At 63.3% G+C, this 14,857-nt stretch overlaps 1 protein-coding gene across 1 annotated transcript in view; it reads left to right on the top strand.

Annotated features, from left to right (window-relative positions):
- Nucleotides 1-396: 396 nt before the first annotated feature.
- Nucleotides 397-14,857, top strand: part of EVI5L (ecotropic viral integration site 5 like) — a 21,298-nt gene continuing 6,837 nt past the window's right edge. The window contains exons 1-13 of the mRNA XM_040449630.1: nt 397-580; nt 1,753-1,942; nt 2,372-2,596; nt 2,700-2,774; nt 3,385-3,510; nt 4,848-4,991; nt 5,128-5,217; nt 6,360-6,457; nt 6,539-6,599; nt 9,627-9,680; nt 10,644-10,676; nt 11,699-11,839; nt 13,408-13,646. Of these exons, the coding sequence (XP_040305564.1) occupies nt 444-580; nt 1,753-1,942; nt 2,372-2,596; nt 2,700-2,774; nt 3,385-3,510; nt 4,848-4,991; nt 5,128-5,217; nt 6,360-6,457; nt 6,539-6,599; nt 9,627-9,680; nt 10,644-10,676; nt 11,699-11,839; nt 13,408-13,646 (1,613 nt within the window). The 5' untranslated portion in view covers nt 397-443. The remainder of the gene's footprint in view (nt 581-1,752; nt 1,943-2,371; nt 2,597-2,699; nt 2,775-3,384; nt 3,511-4,847; nt 4,992-5,127; nt 5,218-6,359; nt 6,458-6,538; nt 6,600-9,626; nt 9,681-10,643; nt 10,677-11,698; nt 11,840-13,407; nt 13,647-14,857) is intronic.

Raw genomic sequence — 14,857 nt, 5'->3', positions numbered from 1 at the left:
GAGCAGGGGCTTCTGTGCCCCCAAGGCCTGAGTGACAGGGAGCCTTTGCCCCTGGTCCTGCTGAGGACTCAGGGATGTCAAGTTGAGACCTGGCCTTTATGCCCGGGGACAGCAGGGCAGCTCGGGCCCTGGCTGCAGTCCTTCTGTCTCCGTCCATGCATCTGGACCCAGGCAGGGATCATGGTAGCTGGTGTCTTGCATAGAAGGAGCCAGCATGGCCGTCCGCTGGGCTGGAGTATGTGGGGATGGGGGGTGCACCTAGCGGACAGACCAGAGATGGGCAGCCCGAGGTGAGGAAATGTCCACAGGTGAGCAGCAGGCTCAGTCGGCCCAGAGCCAGCCAGACAGGGTAGGCGCCCCCACCCAGTGCTGACCATACATGTCTCCGGCCCCCAGACAGAGCTGTGACCTGGCCCTGCTCGCAGCAGACGAGCCTGCCCACCATGGCGAGCCCCACTCTGAGCCCCGACTCCTCATCCCAGGAGGCCCTGTCGGCCCCCACCTGCTCCCCCACCTCTGACTCCGAGAACCTCAGCCCCGATGAGCTGGAGCTGTTGGCCAAGCTTGAAGAGCAGAACCGGTGAGTTGGGGCCTGGGGGGCGGGGAGTGGCCTCAGGGGTGCAGCCTGGGCCCCACGCAGAAGTTCCCGGGGGCCCCCCCTCACACTAAGAGCTGGGCCCGGCCCTCGGCAAAGTAACAGCGCCCACCGGAGGCTTGACAAGGGACGTCTTCTGCCATCCTCCAACCCCGGATGATCGGTTTCCCCATTCCGATGAGACCAAGGTTTCAAGAGGGCCAGTGAACCTGGCCTTCGCTGGCTGAGCCTCTGTTGGAGGGAAGAACAAATCCTCTGACTCTGGAGCCAGGCCTTCCCACCTTTCTCCTCTGGCCCTTCCCCTGGTTTCAAAATGTAGGCGGTATTATTATTCGGATACAATGCGGCCAATGGACAGAGAGTTTGTGAGTCACTGCCTCTAAGAGGAGGGGGCCCGGCACACCATGTGGGGCTAACCAGGAAAGCACCAGAGTCGGTCAGGGGGCAGAGGGAATGAGGCAGGACGTGAGCAAGAGCCTTCGTTGTGGTTCCTGTAGGAAGGAACAGCGAGGCCGACTGGCTAGCTCGAGTAATCTCAGCGGGCTCGGGGGTGCAGGGCCAAGCCTAGTTGGCCTGGCACCTGGCCCTGGGGTGATCAGAGCAGGGGAAGGGGTTGGTTTGGGGGTTCTAGACTGGTTGGTCTGCATAGGAAAACTGCGCTTGGCAGGCAAGTCCTTACCCATCTCTAGGAATCTGCTAGGCTGCCAGAGGGTGGTCCCCCCCCGGGGTCAGCGAGGCCCCAGATGGCAGAGCAGCAGAAACACACGGCCACACAGCTGCTTGCCAGCTGGCTGAGTGGCTCGCCCTCCCTGCACCTGGTGCGTAGAGCGTAGATCTTAACCAACCCTGCCCTGCGGTGCTGGTACGCGACTGAGTCCGCCCATGCACGGGCTTCTCAGCCCCGTGCTGGACACAAACGGGACACAAAGATGTTAGCCTCTCTGGGGGCCCGGGAATGAGGACCACGGCTCAGAGAGGGTAGAGCACCGGCTAAGGCCCCCCAGCGAGAACAACTTAGACCCAGTCTGGGACTCCTGAGAGGAGGGGCCGGGCTTCCCCGGGGGTGCCCTGTCCCCAGAGAGTCACTAGAGCCCAGGGGCGGGGGCAGGAGTTGGCCGCAGCCGGGGCCCCGCCCCCACCAGCCCCTCTCTGCCCAGGCTCCTGGAAGCCGACTCCAAGTCGATGCGCTCCATGAACGGCTCCCGGCGGAACAGCGGCTCCTCGCTGGTGTCCAGCTCCTCGGCCTCCTCCAACCTGAGCCACCTGGAGGAGGACACGTGGATCCTGTGGGGCCGGATCGCCAACGAGTGGGAGGAGTGGAGGCGCAGGAAAGAGAAGCTGCTCAAGGTGGCGGGGCCTGTGGGGCTGGGGGGGGCCGGCCGGGTCACTGGGCCACCGGAGGGCAGCACCAGGGTCCCAGGGCCGTCTGGGGCCCCGCGGGCAGAGAGCAGAAGTGGAGATGAGCCTTGCCAGGACACGGGAGGGCCAGGGCCGCGGTGCAGGGTGGGGCCGGCCAAGCTAGTGGCTATCACGCCGGTGTCTCAGGTACCCATTTGTTTCCCACCTGCTCTGTTTCGTGACCGACTGGGGACCGCGCATTAAGCAGCATGGCTTCTGTCCGCAGCACGGGGGCTCGGCCAGCTCTGGGCCGCAACCGAGCCACAGGCCAGCCCCGTCTCAGGGCTGGACCGGGTGGCCGTGGGGAGGCCGCCCTGGGACAGGGTCCAGCCCGGCCTCCCGCCCCCCCCCCGGCCCCCCTCCCCCCGCCGTTGGCAGGAGCTGATCCGCAAGGGCATCCCCCACCATTTCCGGGCCATCGTGTGGCAACTCCTGTGCAGCGCCACGGACATGCCCGTCAAGAACCAGTACTCGGAGCTGCTCAAGATGTCCTCGCCCTGTGAGAAGCTGATCCGCAGGGACATCGCCCGCACCTACCCAGAGCACGAGTTCTTCAAGGGCCAGGACAGCCTGGGCCAGGAGGTCCTCTTCAACGTCATGAAGGTGAGGCCCAGGGCCAGCGGGTCTCCACCGCCCAGACCCCGGCCTGTGAGGGCCCGCCGGCCCGGAGGGCCCCTGCGGTAATGAGCGTGTGTCCCCTTTGCAGGCGTACTCCCTGGTGGACAGAGAGGTGGGCTACTGCCAGGGCAGCGCCTTCATCGTGGGTCTGCTCCTCATGCAGGTAGGCCAGGCACCAGCCACAAGCCCGGGAGGTGGGCCAAAGCAGAGCGTGCCCCCGTCCAGGGTCCTCCTGGGGTCAGACCTCCCTCCCCACCCACCTACGACCCCCGCCAGGCCCCAGGCCAAGCCCCCCGTGGGTGGGCTCGGAGGGGCTGGCTGCCTGTCCTGGTCCACCGTCCCCTCCGGGAGCTGCCCGGTCACCGCCCAGGGCTGGCATTCAGGCGGAGGGCTTAGGTCAGCCAGTGCGGTGTTAGCTGGGCCAAGGGTTTCCTCCAGAGAACCCAGCAGACCTAGGAGGGGAGAATGGAGACAGCTGGGGCTAAACCAGAGAGTGTCTCACCTTGGGCGCTGGAGGTGGCCAGCCCTGGGCTTCAAGTCCCAGCTCCCTGTTTCCTGCCAGGAGGCCTGTGGTCTCAGCCTCAGGAGTTTTCCCATTAATGAAACCGGGATGATGATATTTACCAGGGGTTTGTTATGAGGGTCCAGGCAGCCTACGCAGTCCGCGTTCTGTTAAGTCTAAACGTAACAGAGGCAGGCGAAGCACCACGCCCCAGGGCCATAAGAAGAGCCGCGAGCGCCCCCTCCCACCCTGCCTGTCCCCACCCACCCAGATGCCCGAGGAGGAGGCCTTCTGTGTCTTCGTGCGGCTGATGCAGGAGTACCGCCTGAGGGAGCTCTTCAAGCCCAGCATGGCCGAGCTGGGGCTCTGCATCTATCAGTTCGAGTCCATGCTACAGGTAAGCGGAGGCCCGGTGGTCTGCACCCGCTCACCCCACGCCAGTGGGTGCTAACCTAGACCTGCCCCGTTCCAGTCTCTTTAGCTGAAAGTTCCAGGGCTGGGAAATCGCACACAGAGGTTCCAGCTCAGAAGGGGGTCCTGTGCTGCGACAGGGCCGGGGCGGGGGGCAGGGGGTGGATGGGTACTGCCCCAAAGGGTGCTTCAAGCAACGGGGCAAGGGCCAACCATTGATAGTGGGCACCCCTGAGAACATGGGACTCCCAGAGCCACCAGGGCAAGAGGGGTCAGGTTGGCTCTTGTCAGGTATACCCGCAGCCCCTCCTTGTCTGCTCCCCAGTGTGGCGGAAGGAGGGAAAGTGTTGTCTGCCTGCCTTTGCTGATACTGGAGAGCAGCCGCCTCTGTTTATAAATAGCAGCCCCCGCAGGGCCCGCCCCTGGCTGGCAGACAGAGACTGGGCGTGCGTGTATGCGTGCGTGTACACACACACACACACACACACACACACACACACACGGCCTGCTTCAGAAGCTGGTCACAGGTGGGGCTGTGTAGCTCTGCACAGCAGATGGCAGGGAGGTGCTGTCGCTTGAGGGGACCGGGTCGTGTTGGCAAGCAGGTGGCCCGGGGCCACGGAGAAGAAGTGACCCCACCCTGGCTTGGGTGGCCAAGGCCTTCCCGGGTGAAGTAGCTGGACAGCACCAGAGAACCCCCAGCTGCGGAGGAAGCCCCAGGGCAGGTGGGGAGACAGCCCCAGAGTCTGTTTTGTCTTGGTGAAGGACATCCAGGGGGTCCTAACACCTGGTCCAGCCCCAGTTTCCCCGGGTCCTGTCACTTGCCAGCTGCCTGAAGTTCAGGCCAGGCAGACAGGCATCCCCTGAGCGTCGCTGGGCACAAGTACCACGCAGGGGGCGGTGGGTGGACACAGCAACCGGCGGGTCACAGAATATGGGGCTCACGCCACAGCCCACCTCTCGCTCTCTGGGTGAACTTGGGGAGTTGTGTAACCACCCACCTCCCCCGAGCCCCAGAAGCTCCCTCTTGAGCCACGGGTGGTTGTGCCAGTGCGGTCCCCCGTGCATCCCCAACACCCAGTAGCTGCTGCTGCACCTGCCGCCCCTGCCGGTGTCCCCAACTCGTGCTGCTCAGAGCCCTGGGGTACCTCAGCCTCCCCCAGAGACAGTGCCACAGGTTGTCAAGGGCAGGCGGGTAAGACCCCCCGGAGGCCGGAGCGCCGAAGCCCGGCCCTGGCTGGTGGAGGGGGCCCCGGGGGGCCCGGACAGCCATTCCTGGCGGCCTCCTCACGGCGCCTGGCCTCCCCCCCACCCCCACCCCAGGAGCAGCTCCCGGATCTGAACACCCACTTCCGCTCCCAGAGCTTCCACACATCTATGTATGCCTCGTCCTGGTTCCTCACACTCTTCCTGACCACCTTCCCGCTCCCCGTTGCCACTCGTGTCTTTGACATCTTCATGTACGAGGTGAGGACGCCGAACACCCCTTCCCCTCCCAGATCCCCAGCCAGGCCCGGGCTGAGGGAGGGCCGGGACTCGGGGAGGGGTCGGAGACCCCTGGGACGACAGGACCTGAGATGCACCGCCACCATCACCTTTGCAGGGCCTGGAGATTGTGTTCCGGGTCGGCCTCGCCCTGCTGCAGGTGAACCAGACGGAGCTAATGCAGCTGGACATGGAGGGGATGTCCCAGGTGGGCCAGAGGGGCAGGGTGGGCGGGATTCCCTTACACTAGGGGCACCAGGGCAGGTGAAGGCCTCCTGAGAGATGGCAGGGGGCGGGGGGGGGGGGGGGGGCAGTTGCAAGGGCGGAAGGTGTCCTGAGCATCCTGACCCTTTGCCATGACCTCTGTTCCCCGAGGCCTTCCTGGAGGACCCAGACAGGCTCTGAGGAGCAGCCTGGGGGAAATGACGGAAGGTCTAGGCTTAAGCCAAGCCCTGGGCGGTCCTCCTACCCCCCCCCCCCGCCCCACCGCCCCGACCTCCTGCTCCCAGCCCTGGGTCCTCCAAAGTCTAACCCGGCAAATAGTAATACCAGCCAAACTACAAGGTCTTGGGTGTGGTTTTGGTCCCAGCACGTGGGCCAGGCGAGGGCCCGGGAGGGAAGGAGGGGTCTGGGCAGACTTCACACCCGCCCTGGCCGTCCCGCCTGCTGGAGAAGAGGCCAGCCTGCTTTTCCGCCATGTCCCCATCACGCAGGCCCCTGCCCCTCCCCGCGTCTTCCAGCTGGTGCTTCGGGGAAGAATGCACAAAGGCCACGGCTGTGTCCATGAACACGGGCATCCATTGTGCGCAGCTGCCAGAGGGGGCCAGCTGGGCTGGGGAGCGGGAGCCAGCCTGGCCCCGAACCGCAGCAAGCTGTGTGCTCCGTCAGGGCTTACGCTTAACCCTTTGCCCGGGGCCCCCGGGCGCAGGCGTGCGGGCCGACCAGCGAGGGGTCTTCCCTCCAGGATGCTCCCGCCGCCCTGATTCCTCACACTCTTCCGCCTCCTCTCACTGCCCCCTGGGGGCAGCGACATGCCGGCCCCTTCCCCTGCGGGGGTCCCTGTGCTCAGACCCCTCTACCGCCCGGCCTTTGCCAGCAAGAGCTCCCGAAGCCCTGCTTTTTCCCTTCGAACTGAGGTCCGGGCTGTGGATGCTGCTTCCCCGGCCCCGCTTCTCACGCTCACTCGCTCGCTCCACACGCCCTGACAGAGCGCCCGCAACAGGCTGCACGCTGAGCTGGGCCGTGGCCGTGCCCCTGGCAGACCAGCTCCTCCTGTGGGGAAGCAGCATATAGCTCTGGCGGCCCCCGCACTCGGGGCCTCTGTGTCAGTGACCGCCTGTGCCCCCACAGTACTTCCAGAGGGTGATCCCCCACCAGTTCGACAGCTGCCCGGACAAGCTGATCCTCAAGGCCTACCAGGTCAAGTACAACCCCAAGAAGATGAAGAGGTCAGTGCCGGGCGGCCAGGGGACTGGCACACAGGGGGTCCCCGAGAGTGGGACGTGGCCTCATCTGACTCCCCTCTGCAGGCTGGAGAAGGAGTACGCAGCCATGAAGAGCAAGGAAATGGAGGAGCAGATCGAGATCAAAGTGAGTCGCGGGAGTGGGGGCAGGGACGGGGTGCCCTTGGGAGGGCAGCCTTGCCCAAGCCGCACACAGCCTGTGCTTCGAGTCCGAGGCGTCTGCCTCCACACACCTGCCCTTCCTTCACCAGCGGGCCGGCGTGTGAGCAAGGGCCCACCCCACTGTCAGAGACCGGTGGCAGATAAGGTGGATAGGTCCCCACCCTCATGGGACGCCCTCCTCATTATCGTGGGGAGATGGTCGGGGAACAAATGGTACAGGCTATGGACTCCAGAAAGTACTCTGGATAAAAACGCGCAGAAGAGAGGCGGAGCTGACCCAGGGAAGATTGCTCTGGGCCCAGGGAGTCAGTGCAAAAAGGCCGAGCAATAGCAGGCCTGATGGACCGGAGGAATATCAGGAAAGCTGGCCCTGATGGGCGGAGCCCTGAGGTCAGGGGCAGGCATGGAGGACCGAGGACGGTGCCCACTGTGGCCCCTCAGACCCAGACTCGCCTCTCTCTCCTTCCTTCTGCTTTCATCCTTCTGCATGTGATTTTAGTTATTCATGCAACAAGCATTTATTGAGCATCTACTGCGTGCCAGAGTCACAGCAGAGACCGAGGGTCTCCCCAGTCCAGTGAGAGGGACAGACACAAACCCAAACCCCAACACACCTGGCTTTGTCCTCTTCAGAATTCACTTCCCAGCTCTGCCGTGGACCAGCTGTATGACCTAGGAAGGTGGATTCACCTTTCTGAGCCTCAGTGTCCCCTTCTGCAAAATGGGAATAACATTTGCTCTGCTGTTCAAATTATTATCATTATTGTTAATTTTAGTTTTATTATCATCACCACTATCAACGTCTCTACCCCCTTTAGAGAGGCAGAGGCAGAGGCAGAATCTAGATTAGAAGCCAGGTCACCTGCCACCCATACCTGAAGGGGAAAGAGGGCATCGGTATCCTGGTCCTGTTTGTTGGTTTTCCAGAAAGTTTTGTGTCCTGAGTTTGCAAGCATCCCCCTTTCTCAAGAATGGCAGCTTGACTGATGCACAAGTCCCAACGTGTGTGCCTGTCTTGCTCATACACGGTCATGGGCCTGCACCCATCTGGTGACTGTGAGGGCGCAGTGGTAGGTACGTAGGGACACAGCGGACACTCAGACTACATGCCCAACCTGGAAATTTCCAGGAGAGGAGCCTGAGAGCCCACAGACCTTAAAGGATCCAGGCAGACACCTTCTTTCATGGATGGCCCTGCCCTTGGTGCTTTCACTTTTAGCCTGTTTCAAAATGTACCTGAAATTTGTTTTAATCAGGTGGTCAAGTGACAGACACAGAGACGACACCGCCCTTGAAAGAAGAATTTATTACTCCTAGTTGCCAAAAGGAGGGGGCACGCCCCACCACACCTGGCCACGTGGGGAAGCACCTGAGTGGGTCACAGTGGGTCAGGATGCAGAGGGTGAGAGAGGGAAAGCGTGGGCCAGCTCCTTTATTGGGCATCCCCAGGAAGGAATGGGCAAGGCAGGCAGTCAAGTTTGAGTTCAGGATTGGTTGGTCTGAACAATTTCAGCAGAAGCTGTGGGCTACAGGAGAGTCCTCGGTTGCCCTGGGACAATTTGGGGCAGGGAGAACGCTGGCTGGGTGTGCGAGTGCTATAGGGAAGGTGGGTGGCTGTGGGCTCTGTATTGGCTGGTTTGCATATGAAAGGCTAGTCGAGGGCCAGGCATTCTCTCCAAGGTTAGCAAGGTGGCTGGATATCAAAGCATCAAAAACACAGAAAATTTAAAAGAAAAAAAAAAAAGCCCAGCGTGTGCATTGACCCTGTAGTCCCTGTTCACTCCCTGTCTCTTACTTTCCCTTTGGGGTAAGCAGGAGAGAGGGGAGTTGTCAGTCGGGCACATGCGGCTTCTCAAGGATCTCTGCGATTCTGCGATTCTGCGGTGGTGGGTCCTGGCCGGAGAGAAGGCAGAGCAGTGCAGGGGCCGGGGGCGAGGATCAGGACCCTGGAGTGCAGATATGGGGCAGAGAGCCTGCCCGAAACAGATCGCACCCAGGCCAGCTGGGAGGCCCGGGCAAGCCACCACCCCCTTGGGACTCGGTTTCCCCACCCGTGACATCAGTGAATGACCCTCAATCGAGTCTGTGATTCTCTCTGACCGCAGTTGCCTCCTGGGAGTGTTCTGAGTGTTTCCATCACCTTTTTCTCCCGGGAAGAAACCAGGAAAGGTTCTTTGTGATCCACAGGGAGGCGGGGCCCTCATTAATAACGGATGAATGTGGGGCCTGGGGCTTCAGGAAGACGCAGGATCTGGTTGGTGTTCATTCAGCACACACTCTGGGTCCAACTATCTGTACCCGCTTCGTAAGGGGTGCCTAGCAGAGGCTACGATGCAAGGCATATATAAAGCTCACCTGCTTCCCAAAAGGCCACGGGGAATTTAAAACCACAAATATCTAACCCAAATCCATCAGTGCAGGAGAGAAGGCGGAAAGCGAGGGAAACTGCCTCCAGAACCGCCCCGCTGGAGGGAAGTGACAGCTTTTGAGCACAGCTGATTTTTGGTGGCTCACAGAAATGTAGCTGTCCCGCTGAAGGAAGCGTGTGTGTTCAGCAAGACCCCCTCCCCTGGACCCAGACTCTGAGAACAGTTCGTTCTGGTGCCTGAAGCAGAGCCATGAGGGGAGGGGACTGACAAACCCAGAGGAAGGGTCTGCCCAGTGATAGGTGTCACATTGGCCTTTGGCAGGCCCCTGTGTGGGGTGGAAACAGACTCCAGAGAAAGTGGGTGTGGGTGCTGACTGCTGACCCCTGAAAGCGATCACATTGTTTTAAGTGAACCAAGGATTCTTTAAAAACAAAAAATCTAATGGGCCATTCTGAACAGGGATTGGCCCTGACTGTTTTCTGGAATCACTGACCCAGAACATTTGACCACAACTCCATCTTGCCCGGAGGCGACCTGGCCTTTAAGGGGACAGACCTCTGTGTGTATGGGGAACGGGGTGGGGTTCTGACACACTCCCCCCCCCCCCCCTCCCCCCCACATAGAGGCTTCGGACGGAGAACCGGCTCCTGAAACAACGGATTGAGACCCTGGAGAAGGTTAGGAGCGTGGCCACCAGCCTGTGGCACCAACTCCTCCAGGCCCCAAGCAGGACCCAGCAGCCAGAGGGCCGGCCAGCCCCCCACCCGGGCCAGGGCCCGGGCCCCACCCTGAGCCAGCAGGCCCCGAGGAGCATGGTGTAAATCTCACGGGGCCCCCACCCCCAGCCCCACCGAGATGGGGGCTGCCATATACTCAGGGGTTCTAGGGCCGCTTCGCTTGGGATCGGGTGTGAGGTTACAACCCAGTTCACTGCACACACTGGTCCCTCCTGGGTGGCCTGCATGGGGCGGAAAGAGGCAGAACCACAGCTTTGACTGAGGTGCCCCGAATTAGGCCGCAGGCTCCCAACCGTGGAATTTGGAAGCCTCCCCCTCAAAAGAAAGGAGAGGAGAGGGGAGGCCTTACCACTGGCGCCGTGGCGGGATGCCACAACCTTGACCCTGGCCCCCAGCCTGCTTTTAAGGACAGGAGTAAAGGCGGGGGGTCCCACCTTCCTGCTCCTCTCCCCGCCTCACTTGGCCCTCCACTGCCCACAGAGAGTAGCCCCCCACCAGATTTTACTGCCCTTGCCCCAAAGTCTCAATTCTTGCTTAGACTCCACGGGAAAACACTTCGTCCTGGCCCAGCGCTGCCACCCCGCCCCTCACCCTCCGGGGATGGCGCCGCCTCCCACGCTGAGTTTTCTGGGCCCTGGAGGGTGTAGCCGTGGGCACCCCCACGTCCCCACCCACACACAGACCCCTCTCCAGGACGGAGCTAGCTCTGGCTTTGGTCTTCCTCCGGGTCCTCTCCTGCTGGTTCTTTGGTTCTCTGGTCTCACTCCTCTCTCCCCTGCTTCTAGAGATAGTCCACTGCGTTAGTGACAAGTCGTTCTTGTCTGTCTCTCCCCCTCTCCTGTCCCTGCGCGCCTTCCGCTCTGCCTCCTCCCCCTGTTGCTCGGAACCCCCTCCGCCGGGTAGGAGAGCGCTGCTCTGGCTGATAGGTTAATCCAGGTACTGTAGCTTTTCGTCTCCCTCTCCCGTTTCCTTCCCCGTCCCTGCACACCACAGCCAGGGACGGCCTCTTCCTCGGCCACTGCCATGGGGGGGGGGGGGGGCCGGCCCGCCCCCGTGCAGGGGGGGGGCTGGGGCCCGCTCCTCCGGGGAAACAAAGGTTTCTCTAGGGGGGGAAGGGGGGTGTGCGCGTGACAGCACGGTGTGTGTGGGTGCGTGTGAGCGTGTCTGAGTGTAAGCCCATGCACGTGTGCAGAAAGCCTCCGCCCTCCAGGGGACACAGGTGGGGCCCTGAGGCTATATCAGCAACAGGCCCTGGTGTGTGCACTGCACTGAGCCTCTCTACCACACACACACACACACACACACACCACCACCACCACCACCCCGCCTCTGACCCCTCACGCTCCTCTCCGCTCCTACCTGCAAGGCCTACCATCTCTCACCTGCTTCTGCTGCTGCCTCACCTTGAATGGCTTTATCTGGAAGCTTCTGCCCACCACCTGGTGGCTCCGAGCCTGGAATGGGGGGCAGCCCGAATTGGTTGGGGTGGGGGGATCAGGCTGGGGGGGGGTTCTTTGCCCTGGGTAGATGGGGGCCCCAGATGCCAGGACCGGAGAGTTGTAGAAGAGCTACGTCCCACCTCCCAGCCCTGCCCTGAGGGGCTGTCCCTCAGGGGCCCTGGGGCCCAGACTCTGCTGTGCCATCGGCCTAAGTAAGGATCCTTTCTCCCCACCTGGGGCAGGGGCCGAGAGCCAGGAGCTGGCAGGGGAAGGAGCTGCCATTTGGGCTTTCTTCATTTAGGCACCACAAAGCCTGGGCCCCGGGGTGGCTCTCCCCCTCCAGGCTCCTCCCTGGGCCCCTCCGCACGTGCCCAGGCCCGGCGGGGCTCCCCATCCCAGGCTCTGAGTGCGGGAGACCTCGTCCCCTTCCTTCCCTCTCTGGGCCGCCCCCTGAGGTGGGCCCGAGGGGGGGCCATATGTGAGTGGAGGGCCACAGCATCCGGTCCTCGCTGTGCTCAGGGCCAGGTGACGCGGGCGCAGGAGGCCGAGGAGAACTACGTCATCAAGCGGGAGCTGGCAGTGGTGCGGCAGCAGTGTAGCTCAGCGGCCGAGGACCTACAGAAGGCGCGGAGCACCATCCGGCAGCTTCAGGAGCAGCAGGTACCCGGCCGGGTGGGGCCCCGCACCACAGCCGCCCGGCCTTCCGGACCCGCCCGGTTACTTCCTAGCAGGCAGGGTAGGGGGGAGGGAGAAAGCCGGAGGGGACGCGGCTCCCCCCACGGCCCCACACCCACGTCCCACCCGCCGGTGAGGCGTCTGGCCTGCCACACTGAGAACGAGGCGGCCTCGGCGCAAGGGCCCCTGGGAACCAGGCTGCACCTGCAGTGCCCCCTCCCTCAGCTGACGTGGCTGTGATTCCCTAGGGGAATGTCCAGCATGTCCCTGAGGTCTGAAGGGCTGTGGGCTTCCCCGGGGGCCAGCCATGCGGGATGGGAGCTAGAACAAGAGACAGAGAGGGTTCCCCGCTCCAATGCCCAGCACTTTGCCCTCAGAAGAGGGTCCGGTCTGTGCTCACCGCTCAGAGCTGGCGGAGTCGGGGTGAGGGGGCAGCCCAACTCTGTTGTGGGTCATGAACTCTGGGTCAGTGGCGGGGGCGGGGGCTGCTCAAGCGAGAGCACCGTGAAGAGTCCACTTCTCCAGGAGGTGGCTTTTCGGGTTTTCCTTTGGCTCTGCCCAGGCCACCTTCCTTTTGCCATGACCTGCCAGCGGCACCGTAGCCCTGGCGGCAGCAAGGCCGATGGGGAAACAAAGCTGGGCTCATCCCGGCCTGGGCACGATGACCCCTTTCAGGCCAGAGAGACCGCCACCTGCCACCCCTGAGCTGCAGAGGCGGGTGAGGCAGGGAGATAGCTGCTGGGCCTGGGGCTGGGGCTCAGCGTGGGGCCCGGGGCCCACGCGAGCCAAGGGAGGGCCCCTCGAACCCGTGGATCTCGGAGACCTGCGGTAGCCAAGGGCGGCGAGCAGGCCCTCCCCTGGGAAGGGGCCAGCAGCCAGGAGAGGCTGGGACCACCTCCTGGAGAACCACCCTCCCGGGCCTCCAGGCATCGAGATGGGGCCATGGCTCCAACCCCACGGCTTGCTTCCCTCACCCACCAGGCGGGTATCCACTCCCCTGGGGCTCACCCTGGGGTACGTGCGTTGAGAAGCCTTCTGGGCCCTGAGCAAGAGCCTGATCCCAGCAGACTCCCCGCCCCTTTCTGTTTTGAAATGAGGGTGCGGCGAGAGGAGGGAGGTGGAGGAGGGGCAAGAATGCCCCAGCCCCATGCTGCTCCCACCCCCACTTTGTGCTTAGGCGCCGACTTCACCTTGGGGAACATGCCTGGGAGAACCCGTCCTCCGCCCCAACCCCAGCAAGCCTGGGAGCCAGCCTGAGGCCCTGGAAAGAGCCCTGCAGAAGGTCCCCACTTTGTGGCTTTCCCAGCAAAGAGGCTAAGCCAGGCGGGCTCCATCCCTAGGCACCGAGCATCAGAAGCCCCATGATGGGGTTCAGCTCCCTCCCCACGGGGGCAGAAGGCACAGGGAAGGGGATCCAGGGCTTCTCACCACCGCAGTCGCGGGCCCCCTCTGCCAGCCCAGGGGCTCTGAGAAGGGGGGTGCAGAGCCCAGGCCTGCGGCCAGCTGGCAGGAAGGCTACTGACCCCCAGCTGCAGCCCTCTGCCTGCCCCCAGGACAACCCGCGCCTCACCGAGGACTTTGTGGCCCACCTGGAGACTGAGCTGGAGCAGTCACGGCTGCGGGAGACAGAGACGCTGGGGGCCCTGCGGGAGATGCAGGACAAGGTTCTGGACATGGAGAAGGTGCGACTGGGCCGGCAAGTGGGCAGGTGTTGGGGAGACCGTGGAGGAGGGGAGGTGGAGGGACCAGATGTGCTTCTGGAGGTGCATGAGCAGGCCCTAGTTGAGAAGGGGTGACCAGACAGACCCAGTGGGGCGTGTCAAGCCCCCCTGCCCTGGATATCTACACACACACACACACACACACACACATCCAGGGCACACACAAAGCAGCGTGACTCCTCAAGGGACAGCAGTGTGGTGGCTTTCAAGGGCTTCCTGGATAGCCAGTCCCACCTGCCTGTGTCTCCACAAGCCCTGGGGTCCAGGATGGAGGTGGGAAGGAAGGCCAGGGCCCCTGGGGGTTGCTCTCCCCCTCCCCACCTCCATACAGAGACCTCCATACAGAGTAACACCTGTTACTCTGAAGGGCGCCCCAGACCTCCTGGGCCCTCCTCGACTGCTGTCACCCTGACTCCATGTTGACTCAACTCCCACAAAGCCCTGGGAGAGAGGTGCCCCAGCCAGCAGGGGGCAGCAGAACGCACTCACACCAGGCAGAAGCCACGCCCCACCTCCCTCAAGCCTGCACTATTTGGGGTGCCCTCCCAAGTGGGGTGTCTCCACCCCCCCATGGGCCTCTCAGGCTCCACCAGCTGGCCCCGAACAGGGCTTCCCTCCCACCTCCCTCCACATCAGAGGGAAATGTGCACACCAGGAGACCCTGCCACCCTCCCCCCAGCTCCCAGACTCAAACTGGGAGCGGTGAGGACCTCTAGCAGCAAGCTGGATTTTGACCCAAGGGACTGGAGCCCTTGGAACCGCCAGGCCTAGGCCTAGGCCTAGACTGTCCCTCGGCCTGTTCCAAGGAAAGGGGCTGCCTGTCCTGGTCTGGGGGAGAGAGGAACAGGGACAGGGAGCTGTGACCCACAGCCTTCTCGGCTGTTGCTGGGGCAGGTTCCAGGTCTGACCATGGGCCCCAGGGGGTGATCTCGGGTTCCCACGTGGCGGGGCACCCGCCCTATCCCATCCTACCTGGTGTTATTAGCGGTAACATTTATGGAAGACCCACGCGTTAGGGGGCCACCCTGAGACAGTCCAGTGAGAGCGGGTGCCGTTCCGCCGGCAGGATTTCTGCGGATCTAGGCCCGGGGCCACGTGGGGTCGGGTCTGCTCCCCAGGGGCCTGGGCCGCCTTCCCAGTGTATATCCCGGGGTCTGGGGGCGAACCCCTCCTCGCCGGGGTGCCCGGGGTGGAGCTCAGAAGACCGCGAGGGAGGGGTGTTGGTCCCGCAGGCAGGGCCGCCCGACGCGCGGCTTCCCCCGCCCAGGGCGCTGACCACCTC

This window comes from Herpailurus yagouaroundi, unplaced genomic scaffold (genome assembly GCF_014898765.1).
Source record: "Herpailurus yagouaroundi ecotype Mexico unplaced genomic scaffold, PumYag 200, whole genome shotgun sequence".
Lineage (NCBI taxonomy): Eukaryota > Metazoa > Chordata > Mammalia > Carnivora > Felidae > Herpailurus > Herpailurus yagouaroundi.
Note: the sequence above shows the minus strand (reverse complement) of the source record. Positions and strands in the feature narration are given on the sequence as shown.